The sequence below is a fragment of the Sardina pilchardus genome, chromosome 18, assembly GCF_963854185.1.
Source record: "Sardina pilchardus chromosome 18, fSarPil1.1, whole genome shotgun sequence".
Classification (NCBI taxonomy): Eukaryota; Metazoa; Chordata; class Actinopteri; order Clupeiformes; family Clupeidae; genus Sardina; species Sardina pilchardus.
The window spans coordinates 6870610-6896212 of NC_085011.1; the positions used below are offsets into that span (position 1 = coordinate 6870610).

Consider the following 25603-nt stretch of genomic DNA (forward strand, 5'->3'; position numbering starts at 1 on the left):
CACTCAAAGTCTGAAGGGGTACAGTGATAGGGGGAGGCGGGTGGAAAAGAACAGCTAACAAGAGTGGAGGAGTAATGTTGGTCAGAATTCAATATGTTCCACTGAAACACAGCAAAACAAAGCTCTTGAATCAAAGAAAAGAAGATAGAAGCAAGGATAAGACTGGAGACTATTAGTATTGTGGAGAAAGTTCTCTCTCTTAAAAACATACAGTACATTTATGTGTTGAGGCAGATACATAGCCTACTCAGTGCAGGTACTGGCCATTTTGGTGCCCTGAGCGGAATTGTGTGTCATGAGATACTAACTCATAAGCATTGTGCTTAATGTTGTGGGGTATACACTGCAGAAAGCAATGACTCACCTTATCTTTCAGGAGTCTACTTGGCTCCATGCCCTTTTCAAAGAGGTGCTTGGCGACATGCGAGTCAACAGTTGACAGAGGGTCATCCAGCAGGTAGGTGTCCGCGTTGTTGTAGGTGGCTCTTGCTAGGCTCACTCGCTGCTTCTGACCTCCTGTCAGGCTAATGCCCTATTTTTGTGTATGTAAATGATTGTGTGCATAATGTGTGTTTGTTTTGTTTACCGTAATTTCCAGCCGCGGCTTATACATTGATTTTGCAAAATTTCTTCAGCTATGAGGTTAATACAGGGGGCTAGTTAATATGGTGTTAATATGGTTTCGTTTCTTTTAACTTACATAAAACACTATCCTGTGGATTATACACAATGCGGGTTATATGCTAACCTGACTTTCGCCAGATCCTGTAGTTCGCTGTCTGCTTCACACAAGGATCTGGGACTTCTCGATAGGAGATGTATTTCTGAAGGCGGGTCCTTGTAAAACATCCTCGCATGTGATTCGATAAACCACTTGCCTGTTATCTTGAATGACGTGCTAGGCTTCTTCAAGCTCTTGCCAAACCCGGTCGGAAGAAGAGTAAAAACATCCTTGCCACCAATAAATGTCTTCAAAACTATTCTCTGTTAATCTTTTAAAGAATGAATACTCGATAGATTCGACAAAACGGTTGAAATAGCAGAATCAATGTCAGCACAAGACTCCTCGCTGCGTGCCGCCATTGTTATTTGAATCAAACACTCGCTTCGGCGCTCCTGATTGGTTGCTTATTTTTTGATCACTGGCCCAGGGGTTTGGGTTGCCCTCGCGTCCAGACCATAGGTCCAGACCCTTGTGTGGAGCTCAGCCTCTGGTGGAGCATGGCGGAACTACAAGGGTCTGGCGAGAGTCAGGCTAGTTATATGCGGGGAACAGGGGCAGATTAATGTGGCCAGGGGCCCCTAGGCTATACAGTTACTGTGGGCCCCCCAACACACACACACACACACACACACACACACACGCACACACACACATACACACACACACACACACCAAAACGCTAGGTGCTTTCACACTGGACAAAGTTCCACTGAATAGCGTAACTCAAATCTTCAGTCAGAAAACAGACATTTCAAACTGCAAAGCACATTGTGAAAATATGCCTTTATGTGCTGTGGCTTCTCTCATTCTAGTCACATATTACTCGTCATTCATATGGAATGTCCCTCTGTTATGTGGAACTACACAGTGTTTAACTCCGTTTTGAGGCAGGATAGTAGGCTATTATTGTAATTTATAGGCTATATCTGTTTATTACTGTATAGCTGACACCCTGACAAGTCTGGACTGCCATTTCTTCATTTTGGAAATAATGTGTTGGTCATAGAACCAAAGACACACTTAGGTTTGGTTAATGCATTTCTTTATTTGTCTTCAATCCATGCAGGGACATGTCCAGACCAAACACACCCCATGCCATTTGATCAAACATCACAGCTACCCCCATAAGTTGGATGAGCACCCACCACATAAATAGGATCTTCTAACATCAGGGGCTCTCACACAGGACAGCACTCCGCTAATTTGCTTGTCTTTCTCGCTGTTTCGTAGCCTACTGGGTGCGAGATATTGGGGGGGTCGATTTTACCCCCAATATCCCTCCTGTAGAGGTAGCCGACGCTTATTGTCGCCTCCGTTGCAGTGTAAATCATTAGTGAACACACAGCACACAGTGAACACACAGTGAGGTGAATCACACAACCCAGAGCAGTGAGCTGCCTGCCCAACCAGCGGCGCTCGGGGAGCAGTGAGGGGTTAGGTGCCTTGCTCAAGGGCATTTCAGCCGTGGTGGACTGCTCGGGGATCGAACCGGCAACCTTCCGGTTATAAGCCCGATGCGCTAACCAGTACACCACGGCTGCCCCAAAACTGACTGATCAAAAGCAGCAATAACAGAGACAGCACATTATGACAATCTTTAAATCCACAATCACAAAGCTTCAGTCATTTAACGTTGACTGTCACTCAGAATGCAATCTGTGGCCATAGGCTTTCTTCGAGCGATAAAACTGTCTCATCTTCAGGAAACGTTAGGCTACTCTCTTTCAATAACATGACGCACAACTTTATTTCCATTCATTTGATTAACAGCTAGGCAAGCATAAAATTAGTGGCGCTATCACTATCATCAATAACGTCCATTGTGTCGTGAAGGCTTAAAATCCTGTCAATTTAGGGATTTTTTTTGCAGAAGAATTTGATAGCTTTCTTTAGCTATTAACCTTTTGTTTTTGAGCCCCGCTCTCATACTTTCTTTACGACATTTTCTTATTGAACTGTAACGTGAATGACGTGTATTTTGAAAAAAAAAACCTTATGAATTCCGCCATATTTACCCAATCAGCGTCTTACTACTACTTTGAATATCTATTTTGTCAATTTTAAGAAATTCTTGTTTTGTTATGGCCAATGGGGCCCCCCCTAACAGGCTGGCACACGTAGGGCCCCTAGGCTGCAGCCATATCTAGCCTATGTGATGATTCGCGCCTGGCGGGGAATTACTGTATGTGTGCTTGTGTGTGTGTGTGTGTTTGGTTGGGGAGGGTGTGTGTTTGCGTGCATGCTTGTGTGTGTGTGTGTGTGTGTGTGTGTGTGTGTGTGTGTGCGTGTGCGTGTGCGTGTGTGTGTATGCCTGTCTATGTTTATATGTGAGTGTGTGTGTGCATACGTTTGTGTGCATGTTGCTGATATAGTCCCCTATGAATGGAATTCTACGAAACTTGGCATGCATTGTGGGTCTCATAATGACCTGTCATACCTGCGATTACAATGCATTTTTAGCTATAATAATTCAGAATTATGGACTTGCACTGAGTGCTGGACATTAAAATGATATTGCCATAATCGTGGGCACATCAGATGTGAATCTCTTGACTCTTGTAACTGATGCAGAAACACTGGTTAGCATGACAACCAATATGATATCCCAAAATCTTTTCGTAATAAGTCCATATGATGCTTCATGATAAGACAGCCTTAGCAGTGTTACTAAAATTCCCCATTTCTTTAGTGACAATAAAATGTATTATTGAACAGATGAAACTGGAAACCCATTGTTTTCTCCAATCATGGACAACATGTTTATTTAAATATAAAATAAAATTACAAAAGTAAGAGATTTCACAGTGGTCCTGGCTAAACTGTACAAAACACTTGACAATGTATCACATCAGCCTTAATGGGCAATTTAAATATGTGACATGTACAGTATAAGAAGATAAACAAACAAAAAACATATGTATGAAGTAGCATGAAGTACTGCAATGCCTGGAGACACAGGTCCCCCATGTCCTCACACTTACAGTGCAGTATAGTCAAGTGAGGTGATTCCAGCATCCTTTGCCATAGAGAAGAAGTGTCCCTTCTTCCGGAACAATGCACTAGGTGAATCAAACTCCACTATCTTGCCAGCATCCAACACCATCACTCTAGAATGAACAGGGACACAAACACCCCAGATGTGAGATAATAATAAAAAAAACAAGCTCCATGCAAAATGAATGACCACAGCCTTAGGTCTTAGTGAGTTAGGAGTCCTCTCGACTTCTTTTAAGCTGTCCCAGACTTAGGTGCTACTTTTAGGTTAGAGTTTCTCCTAAATTCGCCGGTTAAAGCAACACTAAGGCCCCGTACACTTAAAGAGTATAAAGTAGGTGGTATCAGAGCTCCTGATTTTGAATCTATGGTTGGTACTCTGAAGGTAAAATGGATTAAAACTCTTCTGTCCCAACCAGATTCAATGTGGTATCATACAGTGCCTATAGAAAGTCATCATACCCTTTTGAAATAGTTACTTTTTTTTGTCTTACAGCCTGAAATCAAAACCCATTTTTAAAAAAATCTTTTCCAGTTTTATTAACAAATTTAGCTGTACAACATCAAAATAATGAAAAAAAAGTAAACAGTTCTGAAAATTAATAAAAAATTAAAAACTAGAATAACAGGGTTGGAAAAGTCATCATACCCCTGACTTAATACTTTGTAAAGCTTCCTTTTGCTCTCATTACAGCCATCAATCTGTTTGGATATGTCTCTATTATAGCTTTGCACACCTAGATAGGGGAATATTTGCCCAATTTTCCGTACAGAAATGTTAAAATTTTGTCAAATTCTATAGGGAATGGCGATGGACTGCTCTCTTCAAGTCAATCCACATATTTTCTATAGGATTTAAGTCAGGGCTCTGACTTTGCCACTCAAGGATATTCACCATCCTATCCTTAAGCCACTGCTTTGTTCTTTTGGCAGTATGTTTAGGATTATTGTCGTGTATGAAGGCGAATGACCTCCCCATCCTCAGCTGTCTAGGAGAGGGACGCAGGTTTTCCTTAAGAATGTGGGTGTACTTGGCAGCATCCATTTTCCCTTCTATCCTGACCAATTGCCCAGTTCCCGCTGAAAAGAAACATCCCCACAACATAATGTTGCCCCCACCATGCTTCACACTAGGCATGGTGTGTTTTGGGTGGTGTACTGTGTTGGTTTTCGCCAAACATTGCGCTTGGAGTTCAGTGCAAAAACACATCTGGAATATTCTGCTACCATGTGGAAAAAGCTTATATGGTCAGATGAGACTAAGATCGAACTTTTTGGAGACTAAGATTGAAGTTTTTGGACTGAGCTCCAGGCGCTAACCAAACACAGTATACACACCCAAACACACCCAAAACACACCATACCTACTTTGAAGCATGGTGGGGGCAACATTATGTTTTGGGGATGTTTCTCTGCAGCGGGGACTGGGCAATTGGTCAGGATAGAAGGGAAATTGGATGCTGCCAAGTACACCAAAATTCTTGAGGAAAACCTGCGTCCCTCCCCTAAACAGCTGAGGATGGGGAGGTCATTCGCCTTCCAACACGACAAAAATCTTAAACATACTGCCAAAAGAACAAAGCAGTGGCTTAAGGATAGGATGGTGAATATCCTTGAGTGGCAAAGTCAGAGCCCTGACTTAAATCCTATAGAAAATATGTGGATTGACTTGAAGAGAGCAGTCCATCGCCATTCCCTACAGAATTTGACTAAATTTTAACAATTCTGCACGGAAAATTGGGCAAATATTCCCCTGTCTAGGTGTGCAAAGCTATAATAGAGACATATCCAAACAGATTGATGGCTGTAATGAAAACAAAAGGAAGCTTGACAAAGTATTAAGCCAGGGGTATGATGACTTTTCCAACCCTGTTATTCTAGTTTTTAATTTTTTATTAATTTTCAGAACTGTTGACTTTTTTTTCATTATTTTGATGTTGTACAGCTACATTTGTAAATAAAACTGGAAAAGATTTTTTTTTAAATGGGTTTTGATTTCAGGCTGTAAGACAAAAAAAGTAACTATTTCAAAAGGGTATGATAACTTTCTATAGGCACTGTATACCAAGGTCTTTGTTCAAAAAAATAGGAGGGCTTGATTTTTTGTTGAAATGTGATTTTGATGTATATAAGTTGCCAGTGAAATTGTCAAATTTCTATAGACAGATTCTTTTGTTTTGGAGGATGATATTTACCCATAACTTTTCTCCTCATGGATCAACTTTATGGAATAATAGAGTAATCATCATAAATAGGAAGTCTCTTTTTAAGAAGGAATGGTTTGAAAAAGGCATTGTGTTTATAACGGACATATTGGATAGTAATGGGGAATTGCTGGATCATCTGTCCCTTAAGAGTAAATATAACTTAAATTGCACCCAGCATGAATATAATAAGATTTGCAAGGCAATCCCCATACCACTGCTTAAAATGATCCAAAATACTTTAAGGTGTTCTAGTATTGAAACAGTCTTACCTGAACTGGTAATAAATTTGACTCCCATTACAGATAACAAATGTAATAACAGATTTATTGGCAATGTTTTAAAAAATAGTTTGTTTCACCGCTTCAATAGAGCCTTATTTGTAGAAGCTGACAGTTCATCAGTACTGGAGAAGGCTTTTACAAAGTACATTAAATGGCCTGTCCCCCCCAAGGTTAAAGAAACTCATTTTAAAATTATTAATAAAATATATCCAGTTGGCGACTTTCTTAAAAAAAGATTTAAATTTGAGGTTGAACTATGTAATTTTTGTAACTTATCAGATGATACACTAGAACACATGTTTTTCTCTTGCCCTGCTTCCAGTATTTTTTGGATTAATGTTTACAAGTGGATATCTGTGAAGATTCATGACCTTCCGCCTTTTATGTCCACTGATGTACTTTTCTGTAATGTAAACACTTCCTTTTTTGATTTAATTAACATCATTATTATTATGGGTAAATATCATATACATTGTTGTAAATGGAGAAATACAAAACCCTCCTTTGTATGTTTCTTTAATGAGTTTAAAATGTTTCTATCGTCACTCCAAAAAGTAAGAAATAAGGTTGCCATGAAAGTGTCTTCAGACATGTTGAAATTATTGCTTTTGTGAATTATTATGGTCTATTTTATGTTATTTCTTTTATTATTATTTTTATTAGGCTATTATTTGTATAGTTTCACTAATTACTTCTGTATTATTTTCTTCCCCCTAGCGTCTTGTATATCTTGATTGTCCTTATGATTTTGAGTTGTATGTTTAAATTTCATTAATAATAAAAAAAAAAAAAAAAACTAAGGCCCCGTACACACGTAGCCGGGTATCTGCTTAAACAAAGGTATTTGTCTATGTTTGGACCTGTCATCCACGCATGTAAACGAATGTTTAAAAAAAACTCCGGGCAAAATGAAGATCTGCGAATTCTACGTTTATAAATTGGCGTGTAGCCAGAGATAACCAGAGCCGAACGTCAGAATATGCGCCAAAACAACAACAAATCTGCTCTGACGTCAAACGTGCGACCTTTGTTTACTGTATGGATCTGAGTGCCTTCAAAACGCAGATCTCCGGTTATGTGTGGAAGGTTTTTTTTTTTCAAAAACGAGGTAATGTGGATACAATTATTTTATAAATGGAGGGGGGGAAATATTCGGTTTTAAAAATACCCGGCTCCCCAGCCGTGGCGCGACTGGCTGGGGCACCTGCACCGCACGCCGGCGACCCGGGTTCGATTCCCGCCCCGTGGTCCTTTCCGGATCCCACCCCGACACTCTCTCCTACTCACTTCCTGTCTCTCTCTACTGTCCTATCATTAAAGGCATAAAAGCCCAAAAAAAAAAAAAAAATACCCGGCTACGCATGTACATAGCCTAAAGCACTTTTCCTCTGTCGCATGAACACTATTTGTTTATCCAGCAAATAAAAATGTCCATAGACAAGCTAGAGCAGGGGTGTCAAACTCATTTTCACCGAGGGCCACATCAGCCCAATGGTTGCCCTCAAAGGGCCAGATGTAACTTCTAAGATTTGTAGCACCAGCCACAAAATCTTTAGCATCGGTAAAACTTCTAAAATCGAGAAGAGCAAAAAGTATCAGCATGACATGTTCTTTTTTATTATTGTTATGTTTTGTAAAAACAAAACACCACTGTCAGTTCCATACAGTTTGACTTTTCAATGAGGGTCACTGGTCAGTCAGGAAGAGATCATGCCATGGATTCTTTTTTTTTTTTCATATTTCTGAGCTTTTAGATTCGAGTATATTCAACTTTACTGTCATTGCACGAGTGAAATACCAGGAACGAAATGCAGTTTTACATCTAGCAAGTGATGCAAACGAGTAGGCTAACATTTTTGTCATGTCAAAAAGTGCATCCATATGAAATGCGTCACTAGCCTACACCGTTCCATACACATACAGTAGAAGCGAACGGTCCCGGTGGACTTTTTCTTTGAAGTTTTAAAGTTGAAAGGTGTTGTGTGGATTCTATGTTGTTCGTTTTAAACTGAAATGAAAATGCAAAGCAACAGGGCGATTACTACAAACTTCTAGCATACCTCTGCTTGCCTGATATGAATGCACCTGTTCTCGGTAAGAATAGGCTTATTTTCGCTTTTGGCCAAACAATCACTTGCTCGATTAGCAAGGATTTGGAGCTGGATTTTTTGGATAATAGGACTACACACAATTATACATGCCTTTTAAACGTAGACGTAAACGTATCACGTAGTTTACAACTTACATCGATTCCCCTCTCAAAGAAGCACACGCACTTCAAACAATCATGCGTTTCACAGGCAGGCTAAACCGAGCGCGTAATTTAGGCGCTCCGTTCGCTAAAATAGTTTAGAATACTGGTCTATTTTGTTTTCACACGTACACGTTGCTATCACATCTGATGTAGCCAGTTGCACTGATCATAGAGGAAGGTGGTTGATGTTGCCTCCCTGTCAGTCTCACATGCGTGCATTGTATTGCATTGTATTGCAGTGTATTGCCTATACGCAAAAACTGTATCGGACCTTTTAAGCTCTCGCGGGCCACATACTGTATCAGACCCTTAAAGCTCTCGCGGGCCATATGAAATGACGTGGCGGGCCGCATCTGGCCCGCGGGCCTTGAGTTTGACACCTGTGAGCTAGAGTATGTTGCATGATTTTATGAATATATGATGTATTGTGTCAAATTTGTAGTTTCTTATATCTTATTCCATTGTACTACGGAACTGTTACCCAATCTGGTAAACTTGCATAGTGTGGTTATAGCCAATAGCCAATTCGCGAAGCGCCATTCACCCTGTTTCAAGTTGATGAACTACTGAAATGATTTTGGAAACATTGTTTTAAGGTACAAAAGTGTTGCTTGAAGAGCTACTTTTAGCCTTATTTATGCCCTTCCCTAGACCACCTCCCCTCCGTAATCAACAACTAATTAGTCCTGCACAACAGCCCTGTTGTGAATGACATGGTTGAATATCGTAACACTGTTCCATACAAGCCTAGAGATGTGCACAATCAAATATCGACAAGTACAGTTTCAGAATAACAGTGATTGTGAAACATGCAATGGAAACACAAGTGAGGCTACTCTTGCTTACCGCGAGCTGTCCAGGATGGTATTGAGCCGGTGAGCGATGGTGAGCACTGTGCAGTCCGAGAACTCCTTGCTGATGGTGGTCTGGATCAGGTCGTCTGTCTCCAGGTCCACGGCAGCTGTGGCCTCGTCCAGGATCAGGATGCGGGACTTCCTAAGCAGAGCTCTGGCCAGGCAGAGGAGCTGACGCTGCCCGACACTGGGAAAGAGGAAACCAAACAAAGAAAAAAGAACAAAAATATATCAGCTGTATGTATTAAGGATCTGCAGTTATAAAGCACCACACAACCATCTTGTTGGAAGTGAATTCTAAAAAGGGAACTGAAATAAAACAAAAGTCTCATTACGTCACAAAGTAGTTTAAACTAGAGTTGTAAGTTCTACACATTTTGAAGATCTTTTCCAGAAATGTGATAGAATAGCAAGACTAGTTGCTCCACTTCCTGCAAAATTGGGTGCTGCATTTTGTAATCCAAAAAGAATGCATTAATTAAGTAGTCTAAGAAAACTAGAGGATGTGGCCAGCACTGGCTTATGGTACCACTGCACGATTCGAAAAAGAAATGCTTGGCAACACAAGCTCACCTGAGGTTCTCGCCTCCTTCCGAGACCTCATAGAGCAGCCTTTCGGGCAGACCCTGTGCAAACTCCTTCAAGTGGGAGAGCTCCAATGCTCTCCACAGCTCCTCATCACTAAACTTCTCAAACGGGTCCAGATTCATGCGGAGACTTCCAGAGAACAGCACGGGATCCTGCCAAGATGGACGTGAGAAAACCATGAAGATCACATCGCACAAATACGATCTTGCAAAGCTGACCATATTCTAATTTTCATTTTACACACTGCATGAATAGATAAATACACTGTTGGGTTAGCCACCTGTGGTATGATAGTCAGTCTGCTTCTAAGATCATGCAGGCCAATGGTGGCAATGTCCACTCCGTCTATGAGGATCTTCCCCTCAGAAGCTTCGATGATACGGAACAAGCAATTTGTGAGACTGGACTTTCCTGCCCCAGTGCGGCCCACGATACCAATCTGCGAACGAGAGCCATGTGGTCAGCTGTGATAAAGAGTGGATTTATCTGATATTTGTCTTGGGAGATAGTATTATCATGGAGAATAGCGCCAATGAGCATAATCTAACAAAATAATGAACAAATGAATTGCAAACACTCACACACACACACACACACACACACACACACACACACACACACACACAGACAATCCAATTATCTGGTGTTAACAATAAGAGGAACACGAGCCCATTTCAGAGTCCCTCAAGGATTTACTTGAAGGTTATGAATTGATTAGACACATCCTCCTTTAAGTAGCTAAAATGTTTAAAAGAGTCTTTGAGACTGCAGCAGCTGAGCCCTTACTTTCTCAGTGCTGTCAATATCACACGTGATCCCATGCAGAACCAGGTCCAACTCAGGACGGTAGCGGACTTTGTAATTCTCAAAACGAATCTTCCCAGTTTCAGGCCAGGCTTTATCTGGACTCTTGTCTGTGATCCAGGCAGCCTAATAAAACAACAGGGGAAATAAATTGGATTCAACGCTTGTACTGTTGACACAATATGGACAATTACCACAGGGGATTTCAATATTCAATATATAATATTTAAATACATAAATCCAAAAACACACAAACTAGAAAACGCCTCTTAGAGGTAGAGGAAGGCCACATTAGGATAAATAAAACTGATCTATGGTCATTTTTACATGTTGATGAGGTATACCTCATTTTTGATCTCGGTGTATTCGCTCACTCTCTCCACTGCGACAATGTTGGTTTCAAGTTCGGAGGTCATTCTCACCAACCAATTCAAGGTCTGAGTCACCTAAGAATATGCAAGGGAATAGGTACAGGAAATCATTGAAGAACGATTGTAGGACTATATCAGACAATAAAATAACTGTAGTGCATGGCTATCTAAGGGAGGAATTTGAGGAAATTACATACATTTAAAGCATAGGAGATGGACAGTCCAACCAGTCCACTGCTCAGTGAATCTCGTGCCAGCACTGCAAACAACGCAGCGAAAAACACCACCAAATTTCCCAGACCCTCCAGTCGAATGGCAAGCCACCTGCAGAGCATTTCAACAGAAAGTGCACACCACCAGCAGTTACAGTAACTTGCAAAAGGGCAAATCATCAGAGACTCAGCAAGACCGGCTCAAGAATGTAATTATAAGTCAAATGAAACTGCACTTTCCAACCTGTTAGAAACTATCCAGGGATAGACGCTCTTGAGGTTCTCGTCCATGGTCATTTCGTTGTGTTTCAGGAATCGGTCCTGGTGGCCGTAAGCCCTGATGACGGACAGGCCGGCCACAGTCTCTCCAAAATGGGAGTAGATGGGTGAGCGGGAAACAGAGTCCAGACGCCTGAGCTGCCTTGACGCTGCGACATAAAACCTCTGCGGAATAAACGATGGAGACTTTCAGTCTTCAATTTTGGTGCCATGCACTTGCACACACTGACTGTCGTGCATAAACCATACAATTTCTAGCTGCATTAACCCCCATGCCTCGTGACAAGAAAATAAACACCTTGCAAGCCCTGTGTGCGGGTGTACATTTATACAGTCATTCAAACTGTCAACAAAAGGAGATCTCTCAAAAAGGCTTGGAGAGCCTTTGGCAGTATAATGCTATATTGCCATTCTGAATTAGAGATGGGACTGAGTGGGCTAATCACATTACCTGCACAAAGTAATAGACGACAGCCAGGGGCACAATGACGGCTAGAAATATCGGGGTGGCCAGGCAGATGACTAACAGGGTGCCGATCACCCCCAGCAGGCAGAGGACCCAGGAGCGGAAGGACATGGGGATCATCTCGTCCACCGTGAACATATCCTGAAGGGGAGGGGTGAAGGTTGGGGGGTGGGGAGAGACACAGACGTTACAGCGAGTAGACGACACGTCTAACACCCCGTGCTGGGTGGTGATGTGGCTGAGGATCAGAACATCTGTAGCAATCTGTAGACACTGAGCAGGCTCAGACGCCCGCATGATGATGGAAATACTGTATTTTTTAATTGTGGCAATTGTGAGAGTAATAATTAGTCTAAAAATAATGATAATAGCATCATCTTAATCAACACCCCATCAACACCATCATTAATGTAGTATTGCAATTAAGGTTAATTAATTACCTATTTTTTTTTTTAAATGAAACAATCATATAAAAGAGTCAGCTTAGTGCTATCGTGCACATAGGATACAAGGCTATCAGGATTTCTGAGGTTCAGATACGGTCACACCTTAGAATCCACAGGGGAAGTGTCCTCAAACACATCTCTCCTTCTCTCTCTCTCTCTCTCTCTCTTTTCGTTATACCTTTAATCCACAGGGGAAGGGTCCCCAAACACATCTCTCTCTCTCTCTTTCTCTCGCTCTCTCTCCCCCTCTCCCTATCTCTCTTTCTCTCTTTTCGTCATACCTTGGCAAACCGGTTGACCACTCTGCCAGACGGCGTGGTGTCGAAGAAGAGCATGGGCACACGCAACACGTTGACGAGCAGGCGTGTGTGTAGTATCCGCGACGCCGACACTGCTCCGTCTGCCAGCAGGAGAGTGCCCAGGAAGATGAAGATGCCTAGTGGAAAATCACAGCAACGCTGCAGAGGTCAGAGGCGTGTTCGGGGGGCGCATCATCTTGGTAGATGAAAAAGGTGACTGTGTCCTTCTTTATCGTAGTGTGCTGATTCACTAGGTGCAACACCCAACCGGGTCCGTGTAGACTCTAATTACATTCAGAATAGTGGCAGGTTCAAACACACCTGGCTCCACAGGAAATAAACGAGCTCACCGAGAGCATTTTGTGCAACTAGCCAATAGTGAATTCTTCAATTGAATTGAATTTGATCAATAAAGTATCTATCTATCTATCTATCTATCTAGTGTACCGTACCTTGCGCCACGCCAAGAGCACCGAACACGCCCACTCTCATATCCCTCACATGGGCAGGGTATGTCTGGTTGAAGTATGTCACTGCGTCATTGGTCCATGCACTCAGCCACAGGTTGGAGCCAATGAAAGCGACGTTCTGGATGAGGTACATCAGAAAGACCAAGAAGGAGAAGCACCAGCCCATGGCCCGCAAGTACTGCACGTAGACTGAAAATTTCACCTGTTTGGAGACCAGGGCAGAGAGTCCACTTAGAACATTTTGTAAAATGTCAGTCAACCCACAACAGATCAAGACCATAAATTAAAAGGAACTTCAGTTATTTGGTAACACTTTATATTAAGACACACATATTCACCATTAATTAGCTGCTTACTAACATGTATATTAGTAGCATACTAGCCATTTGGTAGTCATTACAAATCACTAATTAATACCTTATTCTGCAAGACCTTATTCTACCCTTACCAGACCCTTAATTTAGAACTTCCTCTTTGTAAGCTCCTAATTACCCATTATTCATAGTTATTAAGTAAGTTGTTGCATATGAATTAACAAATTAATTATTACCTAAATATGCATGGCTCAGTATGGGGCTCTGGAAGGTGGTAGTACCACAAGAACAGTTATTCACCCATAATAATACTTATCAAAGATGGTCTATTCAAATAGAAGTAAACACTAAACCACAAGTGCTAATAGTGTGCAAATAACTCATAATTTACCCGAATATGTTACCTATTCTAAAGTTATTTCCCTATTCTTATTTATTTTACTTATGTGAAAGACAGACCTGTGAGCACGCCCACTCAAAGTGTTCATGCTCATTCAACATGCAGGTTAATGTTCAGGATGCGTTTAGAGCAGCGGTTCCCAAACTTTTTTCTCCACGTACCACCTTCTACATCCTGACTCGGCTCGCGTACCCCCCACCATCCAACACATTTCTACAGAAGACAGCAGAGCAGGTGCTTGATTTGTTCAAAAGTCATAGGTGAGAGAGATAAGGAGCAAAGTATTGGTGCATATGGTTTGAGAATAATTGAAGACAAAGCATCTCTCTGGGCCCAAGTGCAAGTGCATGCTGGTGATGAGCCATATGAAGAATTTGCTGAATGTGAAAGACAGACTTGTGAGCACGACCACACAGTGTTCATGCTCATTCAACATGCAGGTTAATGTTCAGGACACATTTAGAGAGGAAGCAAAAAGAGTGTGGTGTGAAAGAAGACACAGCTGTCACAGGTCTCTTCTTTTTTTACCTTGTTTGTCATTTTCATATACTTCTACAGTGTATCCACACCTGTGATAGCAGTGTCTTCTTTCTCTAAATGCATCCTGAACATTAACCTGCATGTTGAATGAGCATGAACACTTTGAGTGGTCATGCTCACAAGTCTGTCTTTCTCATAAGTAAACTCTCACCTATGACTTTTGAACAAAGCAAGCACCTGCTGTCTTCTGTAGAATGAATCTATGTGGATCTATGATGGCAATATTGGTTGAAAGGAACATTTTGTGCAGAAATCAATGTTGATTAAAATATTTTTGAATAACTTTTTTGTATTTTACTATTACTGTTTACTATTATATGCTATTTATTATTACTAAATTCAGTGGACTATTAATGGGGAAGATCAGTTACAATACAGTCTCAAAACAAGAATCTGTTTCTTCACAGACCCATTCTCACAGGCAGTTTATTTGATAAAATTATGTTTTTATTGCAATTCTGTTATATTTATATACATCTACTAACATAAATATGACCATAATTTACACTGCAGCTAACTTTACTCCTGAAAGGAATATAATATTCATTAATGAAATGTCACCCAAACATAAGTGGGGCAATCCATACCCTTTATTTCTGAAAAATGCAAAATAGCTCATTAACTATGTGTAAGGGTATGCATCTTTATGGGTTACATTATTTAACTTTCTATAGTCACAGCAAAATCGAACGGACCCATCGCGCTTCATAACAATGACTGCCGGACTAGCCCACGGACTACAACTTTCTCTCAAAATGCCTCGTGAAACAAGGTCTTGCACATGCCGTTTCACCTCTTGAAACACATGAGGTGGGATCCTCCGGTGCCGTTGCTTAATAGGATGGGCGTCACCTGTATGAACCTCGTGTTTCACCGTTGTAGTATACCCATAATCTCCCTCTCCCTTTGAGAAAACATCACCATACTTCTGTAACAGCTCATTGAGCTGAGAAACTTCCGATGGTGTGAGCCCCATTACATTGGCTTGGACAGGCACTGTCAGCCTCCCAGGGTGGTGATTCTCGCATGCACCCTCACCCTCCAGTGTTCTAACATGGAGCTCCCCTTCAGCCTCCTCAAACATAAGCATGTCCTTTGGGAACACCTTCTCTGGCCTGCTAAGCTCTGCAACTCTCGACCTAGGGGGCAGCACCACAGGCTCTTGACGTGCATTGAGAAGACGCACTGACACCTTTCCCTTTACCGCATGGGTCAGGACATTCGCAACTAACAGCCCATGAGGCATGCTGATAGTTGGGGAAGCCTCAACTAACACCTGGCTGTGAGCTTTCGGAGGAACTCTGCAACTGCCCTCAATAACGACTTCACTTAGTGGGGGTACCACGACTGCTTGACGACCGGCGACTTTAACATAGCCAATCCTGCCTTTGGGGCCAACAAACTGTTCTTCCTTTGCCATCTGTACAAACACACGGCGCAAATTTCCCACTCCAGAAGACTCGTTGTGGCGATCCATCATCTGCACTCCGTGCATGTCATTAAAAAGACTGCGCAGGTCACAAAGGACATTCATGCCCAAAATGCCAGGTACCTGACTAGACGCCTTCCCCCTGGTTGTGTCATCCCGCAGCACGAACACACACTTCTCGGTTAGTTTCTTCCCAAAACACTCAATGTCTGTGTACAAACAGCCCAAAACCGGAATATTGAGCCCGTTGGCCGCTGTCAGCTTGACCCATTTTGCTGGGGACAATGCCTTTCCTCTAAAGTGCTTTTTGAAATGGTCCTCAGACATCGTGGTAACCTCCGAGCCTGTGTCAAGCAAGCAGCATGTCTTAACACCATCTATGCTGACATCAACCGTGAAACAGTTGCCAAAAGCGCCCATTGGTGCAGCTCTCTGCTCAGTCACGAGTGTGGATGCTGGATTGATAGCCCCCCCGGTTGCTGTTTTGATAGCTCCCTCAGCCTGACCATCTTGATCACCCCCGGACACATCCGATATGATAGCATTAGCTTGGCGTCGTTTCCCCTGGCCCATCCGACATTCCCTGCTTATATGTCCTGGCTCCCCACAGTTGTAGCATATCAGCTGTCCCAACTCGTCCCTCTGTGGGGGTCTTTGCTGTTTAGGCCTAACGGTTACATGCTTTTCAGGCCTCTGTACTACGCTGTAAAGTTCTTCCTGTCTCGCAGCTAATTTCTGGATTGCTTCATGTAGAGACTGTAATGTCAATGCTGAGGGTGCGTCTTCAGTGGCTACACTATTTACGGTGCTACGAGTATGGCTTTTGTCACGTGTGGTTTGGGAGGTCTCCTCCTCCTCCGACCAATCAATTGCTGCTTTCATCAATTCCTGAAATGTTAGCCCTGACTGTTCTTTTGCCTGTCTCTTTATTTCTCTTCTGAGGTTATCATCTTTGAGGCCAAGGACAAACTGCTCTTTCAACATGACATTAGTGTCCGAGATGCATTTTGGATCACGACGCTTTAGACGGCGAAGTTTCTCCTCCAAGTCGTACCCGTAAGCTCGTATCCGCTCAGCTGCTGCTTGTTTCCGGTCATAAAATTCCCTCAGCCTAATGCCCACTGGAACTTTATCCCCATAAACTTCTTCTAGCATCTTGAAAACATTTCCAATGTCAGTCTCATCATCTTTGACTCTCAGTTTTACAGTTACCTTGGCCTCCCCTTTCACATGTTGTCTGATTAATTCAACTTTGTCCTCATCTGGAATTTTACATACTGAAAAGTGGGACTTAACAGCTGTGATCCATTCCTCAATGCACATTTCCCCTTCTTTTTGTGCACCACTAAAGTCTGGACATTTTCTGTCTCTTTGTATGTATACTGTAGTGGGGGTTTTCTGCTCAATGACCACCTTTGCCATTTCCATTGCATCCCTTTGGTCACTTCTTGCCTGCGCAAGTAATTGCGCCTGTTCCCTCATGTGTTTCGACTGCTCTTCAAATTTTCCTTGCAGCTCTTCAAATTGTTTCTTCAAATCATCCATGACTGTAGCCTGATGACTGAGACCCTACTTCTGAATGGCACTAACAAAGGCTAATAAGTCTAAGAATAGTAGTGAGGGGTTTTGCTTAGGTAAATATCCTGTTCGTGGACGCCATAATGTAACCTCACTCCAGCACACTCATGTTGTGGTATAGAAAAGTTACCTTTTATTTCTCTATTGCTTTAACTAGAATTGAACCCTTAGACAATGAAAACGTCCCATCCTTAGATCCTTAGATCTACACATAAATGAAGCCTTACTCTGAGGGAATTTATCAAACTGAAAATGAGGAGCACCTAACACAAACAGTTACCCATTTGAAGTAGAAAAACAAAATTATCACATGTAATTGTAAATCACATAAGCTCCCTAACATGCTTCATAAGTATAGCTCACCATAACCAGTAGGTCCTAACAACACTCTCAAAACAGGCATTTATATTCAGTAAACCCCCATCCATACATCATAACATCAGTAACACATTGTAAATACCCTTGCAGGCAAAAAGCCAGTATCACAAAAGTCACTCCCAATAAGTTCAATGCCCACTGCTGATCACTGTCGTCACTGTTTTGTTAAGTGTTCACTCAGTGTCAAGCCACTAGATGGTCACGTAAAAGTGTTCCATACAAAAAGTATCGTTCACGGGATGCACGTCGTGTCAATGACTGGAGTGGAGAGTCTCATGTGGCAGGGAATACTCACAGACCACACCGAGAGTGCCGCGGCCCGCGGGAGTGAGAGAGAGGAGGAGCAGGGAGATGGCAGGGGGAAGCGCTGGTTTCTCGCAGGCTACAAGCTGGCAGGATGAAACGTCCAACGTCGATCCAGCAGAACGACGACACTAATATGTTAATTTCTAAAGCTAGTTTAACTTCACAGTAAGATGACTAGTGAGGCAATTCCTCCTCACACTACGACGTCATACACTTTCTGAATAGCAACGACGCAAAGTTGATTGAAGCACATTCTTCTCTGTGACACAACCGTTCCAGATATTCTTCGTCCGCCACAGGGACACAATAACACTACTTTACACTGAACTTAGCAATATATATGCAACTCGGTAAAATAACTACTTTCTTAGGGTTTACTCAACTAACGTGTCTCGTCCACGGAGGCTGCCATCTTCCTTCTTGTTCCTGTTTCGCGCCACTCCTCCATGTCCCGCCCCCTCCACACTCCCCATAGGACGGCACACCAACTTCCACAGCCACTGATTGGTTTACTGCCAATCCATGTCCTAGGCTGCTATTGAATGTAGTTCTTCACAGGGGAGGGTTTGACAGTCAAAATGAAAGTGCACAGAATAACTATGTCCACAGTCTGAGGCACCCTTACATATGCACGATATTAGAATAAAATGTATAGTTACTATTACACACTATTCCTGATATGTACACCTTACAAGCCCCACACTGAGTCATGCATTTTTATGAATAATTCATATGCAACAACTTACTTAATAACTATGAATAAGGGGTAATTAGGAGGTTACATTGGGGAAGTTCTAAATTAAGGGTCTAGTAAGGGTAGAATAAGGTCTTGCAGAATAAGGTATTAATTAGTGACTTACAATGACTACCAAATGGCTAGTATGCTACTAATATACATGTTAGTAAGCAGCTAATTAATGGTGAATATGTGTGTCTTAAAATAAAGTGTTACCAGTTATTTTTTCAAAGTAGGGGATACCAACATACCGTTCCAGTTTCCATGGCTTCTTTCTCAATCAATCTCTGGCCTTTTTTGGCCTCATCTGAAGTCTTTTTAGCCCTAACAGAGCTGGTTTTCCTCAGCCGGATGCTGAAAAACATGCACATAAGCATTGTGTATCATTAAATTATACCAACATTGAGTACTTATGATGTAGGCAAGTTAAACTCAGATGCGGAAAACGTTTCTTTACTTTGACAAAATCAGAAAGCAAATCCAGTTCGAAATCCAAGTCAAAACACTGTAGTACAGAGTAGTGGTACAGAGACTAACAATCCAAAATCACAAATCCAAGAATCGTAGTCAGGTTACAGAACAAGGACAATAATCATTCAATGTGGTTTAACAATAAGTTTTCTTACAAGGCTCAGTACATTCAGTACAAACAATACCTCATGCTGTGGCAAGGAGAACAGTCTTTCTAAAGGCTGCGGTTAATTAGTTAACAGGTGACAGGTGATTAGAACTCTGGTGAAGTGGAGCGGGACTGGAGTGGCCGTGGTCGACGCAGCTGACGGGACGGAGAGGGCTGCGCTCACTGAATGGGTTTTACAGTACTGAACACATCTAAGCTGTGGCAAGCTACAACGTGAGTTTTTGTTCTGTTGTTATTATTATTATTATGTGTGTGTGTGTGTGTGTGTGTGTGTGTGTGTGTGTGTGTGTGTACGTGGGCGTACAGAGGAGATACACAGAGGAGATACAGAGGCAATTTAGCCCTTGTCACACATGACCCTGTCTGTGCAATTGGGACCGGATCTCAAACAGAGTCGAAAGTTCAGACATGAACCTCACAAGGCAATATTGCGCCGATGGGAGTTAGTCATACATGCAGTAAACACTCCAGTTGGTTTCAGTGAGAGGAAGTGAGCTTTCAGGAGTGGAGAGGTGTATGACATACTGTAATACAGTATATGCAGCTGCTGTCACATTGTTTTTTTTTTTTCTACCACCCACACAGCACACTCAACAAACAGAGGTAGACACAGATGTTCAGTGGCAGACCTCTCTCACTGTCATACTAAGACAGGTTGAGGAGGTCCTTTGTCCTCAGGGCGATCTGACGCTAACCTGACTTTCGCCAGATCCTGTAGTTCGCTGTCTGCTTCACACAAGGATCTGGGACTTCTCGATAGGAGATGTATTTCTGAAGGCGGGTCCTTGTAAAACATCCTCGCATGTGATTTGATAAACCACTTGCCTGTTATCTTGAATGACGTGCTAGGCTTCTTCAAGTTCTTGCCAAACCCGGTCGGAAGAAGAGTAAAAACATCCTTGCCACCAATAAATGTCTTCAAAACTATTCTCTGAAAGAATGAATACTCGATAGATTCGACAAAACGGTTGAAATAGCAGAATCGATGTCAGCACAAGACTCCTCGCTGCGTGCCGCCATTGTTATTTGAATCAAACACTCGCTTCGGCGCTCCTGATTGGCTGCTCATTTTTTTATCACTGGCACAGGGGTTTGGATTGCCCTCGCGTCCAGACCCTTGTGTGGAGCTCAGCCTCTGGTGGAGCATTGCGGAACTACAAGGGTCTGGCGAGAGTCAGGCTAATCTGACGCTTCAATGCCACACAAAAAAGGGAGATACGGACTTTTCAGCATGAACCTGTCTCTCTCAGCCCCTATCATCACTTTGCCTGCTGTCCACCTAACTGTTTTACAGGGTGTATTAGCCCTTCTACACAATCTGGACTGTGACCTTAACATCTACATCTTATAACTTACTCCCTGTTATATGTTGTTCCTAAAGTAGGCTATATTAATTTTATTATAGTTTGTTAAGCAATTCTGTGTTTACATTCTTTTCTTAATAGTCATAGTTAATATTTAATAACAAGCAGTCATTGCCCTGTTCAATGTTCAGTCCTAGCACTGGTCACTTTTGCACTACCACCATGGAGCATACTCTACCATAGCTACTTCAACGCGTCACATGGTCAATCCATACCAGACCTTTGGCATCACTTCACATGCGCTTTAATTTTGACATTTCTGTGAGTGATTTTTATGTATGTGAGATATATGTGTGTGTGTGTGTGTGTGTGTGTGTGTGTGTGTGTGTGTGTGTGTGTGTGTGTGTTTGTTGTGCTGCATAAGCTACTGGATGCCTAAAAATACCATCAGGATGAATAAAGTATCTATCTATCTACAGTATCTATCTATCCTATCTAACAGCATCCACGGTGCATGTTTCTTTTTTTCATGTTTGCTTTTACAAGTGCTACATTGCCTTTGTACAGTGTGTGGGTGTGAAACCAACCTGCCGTTGCGTTGAGCATGTCTCTGGCTGTGCCGCAGACTGTTTTCCCTCTTCAGGGTTACAGACACCACGTCCTCAGGGGAGATGTCTGGCTGGGGGTCCTGAGCTTCGGGGACCGTGTCTACCTCAGCTTCTGAAGGCTCATCTGATTATGGAACACACAACATTAAGCAACCATAATTGCGGTAATCAAATGACCACAATGCCTTTATTCAGATAGGATAGTGATGAGTGACATGAAGTGAGTGGGAGAGAGAGATAGGATCGGGTATACTGTATGACTTAAATGTGATACTGATGCTGTAGCCAATTGTTCTACACCTTTCTTTATTAATTTTGTCTCTATTTTATTATCATTTCTGTTCTTACTTTCACCCTTCTTCTATTCTTTTCGTAAACTACAATCAAATTCATACACATAGCAAAAAATCATTTCTTGCATGATATATCTCTATCACAATGTCACTATCCAGCCAGCAGAATTACACACTTCAGTTAATATTGATATTGCCTTCCCATATCAGTTTTGCTAATGTTATCCAATGGCATCTTTATGTTATGGCAGTTGTCTCAGTTATCAACCACTGACCAAGTCATTAGGTATTGAAATGTTTTGTTTTAAAAAAGCACATTGATTGATTCCTAGAAAACAAAGTTAATGGGACTCACCCTCTGAGGACTTCTTTTTCTCATCTTTGGCATACGTGGACAGGAATTCAGAGAAGGCCTCTCCACTGGCCTTCAGGCTCTCGTAAGTCCCCACTTCCGTCACCAGGCCGTCCACCAGCACTATGATCTCATCAACGTAAGGCAGGAAGCTGACGCCGTGAGTCACCAGGATCCTGGTCTGCAGAAACACAAATGATTATGCTGACTTTTTATTTTAGTGATGCATGCCATCTCAAGAGCACTCAAAGTCTGAGTGGATACAGTGATGGGGAAAGGCAGGTGGAAAAGAACAGCTGACAAGAGTGGGGGAGTGAAATTGTTCTGAATTCAATATGTTCCATAGACTCACAGCAAAACAAAGCAAGGATACGAGTGGAGACTGAGATTAGTCTTGTGGAGAAAGCTCTCTCTCTTAAATCACTTTCACATGATACAGAGAAAGCTGTCGTGATTGATATTTTTGCTTCAAGTGTGAAACACATGTGATGAGATGTCGAGAACGATATATGTGAACATTGTGTGTCATTGCTGTGTCATTCACTATGAGATACAGTATTAACTCAAAAGCATTGTGCTGAATATGTTGTGGGGTATACACTGTACCGAAGGCTGCAACTCACTTTATCTCTCAGGAGTCCATTTGGCCCGATGACCCTCTCAAAGAGGTGCTTGGCGACATGCGAATCGACGGCCGACAGAGGGTCATCCAGCAGGTAGGTGTCGGCGTTGTTGTAGGTGGCTCTTGCTAGGCTCACTCGCTGCTTCTGGCCTCCACTCAGGTTAATGCCCTGTCACACAGAAATAGGAGCAATGCTTAGAGGACATCAAGCAGTTCCCCTGCAACAATGACTACAATGAGTGCTAATAACATTGCACAATGAGTCTGTAGTGATGTTGAAATGATTAACTTGAAGTCACCATTGTCCTGCCCTTTGACATTGATGTGTTAAGTAAACACATTTATGTAAAGATTACACAAAATCATGATGTTACATAAGATGGTGTTTCATTACTAGATGATTAATGCCTTTTTAATTAACAAAGAGAAACATTAATTTCCCATGGTTTCCATATTTGCTGCATTGCTTTGCATTTCATATGTGCTGTGACTTTTGAATGCCCCCTGTGCATAGATGGAAACTAAATTAATGCAATGTACTGAACTGTATATTAACAGGATATTCCCCATCCTGTATGTGGTCAAATATGTATTTAGTAAAAAATATTCAATGGTTGTAAATGGGAGCACTGATTGTTAGACGACTCAGTAGGATGTTTGCACATGTATTTCCAGGGTCAAAATTATATTAAAGGTTGTGCATCACCATCACTTTAAGCTTTCATTTGTTGGTACTCTGTACCAACAGAGGACACTTTACAATGAATGTACATGCATGCATACAGCATGTGTGCCCTTGTATTCAAACCCAAGAGCTGTTACCTTGATCTGACAAATAAATATCCAACAAAAGTGTGAATGAGAGTATATATATATGAGAGAGAGAGAGAGAGTGCGTAAGTAAGAGAGAAAGCGAGAGTGAGTGAGTGAGAGTGAGAGTGAGAGTGAGAGTGAGAGTGAGAGTAAGAGAGAAAGCGAGAGTGAGAGTGAGACCTTCTCCCCAATCTCTGTCTCATCTCTGGCTGCCAACAGCTCCAGGTCGGGGTTGAGGGCGCAGGCGTCCATCACGCTCTGGTACTTGCTCTCCTCCAGCTCGGAGCCAAACAGGATGTTGTCCTTCAGCGTGGCATTCTGGATCCAGGCCTGCTGGGGAACGTAGGCCACTGAGCCCTACACAGGGAGAGAAGTATTAATCTGATAATACATTTCCCAGAGAAGAGGGTTTCTGAGGGTTTCAAAGCTTTTAGGAAACATTTGAGAAATGTAATGGCTAAACTGCCAAACTCTTCTAAACATGTCACTCATAAAAACTGGACAATTTATGTCAGTGATTCTTAACCATAGGGCCGCGGCCCAAACCTGGGCCGCCAGCAACCCACCGAGGGCCGCAACAATCTTTCAGTTTTGCATCTGTGGGCCGCAAGGGCCGCGGGACTGCATTCAGGGGTGTCCAAACCAACTGCACCCCGCCACGCACTTTAATTCGGCTTTAATATTGAATGGGCCCCGGGCCACTTTGTACTTTAAAAATTGGGCCTCGAGGTCAAAAAGGTTAAGAACCCCTGATTTATGTAATCGATGTATCTGAACCCCTCATTAAGTAATCAATTGCTGATGAGCTGAGTTTTAAAGCTTTGTCAGCCATGTAAACATTGTGCTCTTGCACTCATGTGTCAGTAACTGGCAAGTATCTCGTTCGGTGGTTACCTTCATGTTAATGGAAGCTTTGCTACTATGCATTTCTCCAAGTAACGCAGACAGCATGGAGGACTTCCCTGACCCTACAGCTCCAACCACAGCAATCAGCCTTCCGGGCTTTATATCCAGAGATATGCTGGAAAGGGAAGAGGAAGAAAGACATTTGTCTCTTTGAAAGACTATTTCCTACATAGCATGAGGCCACCTGTGGACATTTTGTTCACGAGGATTCAGATCTAAATCATTTTATACACACAGTAATGTTTCCTCCGCATCAATCTGAAGTTCCCATGAAATGAAACTTTTATCAGTACGTGACCCTTGCATGTCTATACAGATACGCACAGACTTGACACGTACTCATATAATATCAAAATTAAATAAAGACAGCAGGACTCTATGTTCCTGATAAACACAGTGAGACAAAATTGGTCATAATAATACCACACCGTAATATTCAAAACATTGAATAAAACAAATATCAAAAACGTAATGAAACGAATATGGATTCTTCATTACAATCTAGTTATGTAAAAATAAATTTAGACTGGCATAACCCTACTTGGCATAACTTGGCATAACCCCAGAGGCTGTTATCATTTTCGGTAATCATATGGAATTTGGTGCGGTTCAGAACATCTCAACCGAATATATTGTGGCGACTAAAGCAGCATGATTTTGCATATATGCAGATCACAAATGATAATGGTTATGGGCTAGGTTGATGCAGGTCCTTGAAACCAACATATGACAAAATTTGGTCATAGTGAGTGCAACAGTTCTGATAGTTATTTAGCAAAAGCATTTTGTAATTTTTGGCTTTTGGGGGCTTTTTAAAAAAACTTGTTTATGACTGCAATAATAGCTACGCTAGCAGGGGTCATAATAAATTATCTCCGGGAGTGAGAGTGTATGGTGTTTGCATGTTTTAAGCAGTTATTTGAAAGAACTACAGTGCCAGAACACTTTAAAGAACAGTGGCATGGTGACACTTTATATCCAGTAAAACATGTTAAACAAAGTGATATCAGTATGTTACATAATTGGCTGCAGTTATTACATTTGAAGTTTTTTTTTTTTATCCCAGCCAATGACATGATAACCAACCAACAATGCAATAACTTATTACATTATTCGCCATTTTTACATTGCTGGG

At 42.0% G+C, this 25603-nt stretch overlaps 1 protein-coding gene across 1 annotated transcript in view; it reads right to left on the reverse strand.

Moving 5' to 3' along the window:
- Positions 1-3456: 3456 nt before the first annotated feature.
- The window catches only part of abcc2 (ATP-binding cassette, sub-family C (CFTR/MRP), member 2), a 37578-nt gene continuing 15431 nt past the window's right edge, over positions 3457-25603 (reverse strand). Inside the window, exons 16-32 of the mRNA XM_062518974.1 lie at positions 24457-24583; positions 23743-23919; positions 22751-22918; positions 22131-22308; positions 21462-21606; positions 19182-19284; positions 13232-13451; positions 12762-12916; positions 12020-12175; positions 11534-11733; positions 11275-11401; positions 11051-11152; positions 10689-10832; positions 10183-10341; positions 9888-10054; positions 9307-9501; positions 3457-3831 (exon numbers count right to left, since the gene is read on the reverse strand). Coding sequence (XP_062374958.1) covers positions 3702-3831; positions 9307-9501; positions 9888-10054; positions 10183-10341; positions 10689-10832; positions 11051-11152; positions 11275-11401; positions 11534-11733; positions 12020-12175; positions 12762-12916; positions 13232-13451; positions 19182-19284; positions 21462-21606; positions 22131-22308; positions 22751-22918; positions 23743-23919; positions 24457-24583 — 2653 coding nt within the window. The 3' untranslated portion in view covers positions 3457-3701. The remainder of the gene's footprint in view (positions 3832-9306; positions 9502-9887; positions 10055-10182; positions 10342-10688; positions 10833-11050; positions 11153-11274; positions 11402-11533; positions 11734-12019; positions 12176-12761; positions 12917-13231; positions 13452-19181; positions 19285-21461; positions 21607-22130; positions 22309-22750; positions 22919-23742; positions 23920-24456; positions 24584-25603) is intronic.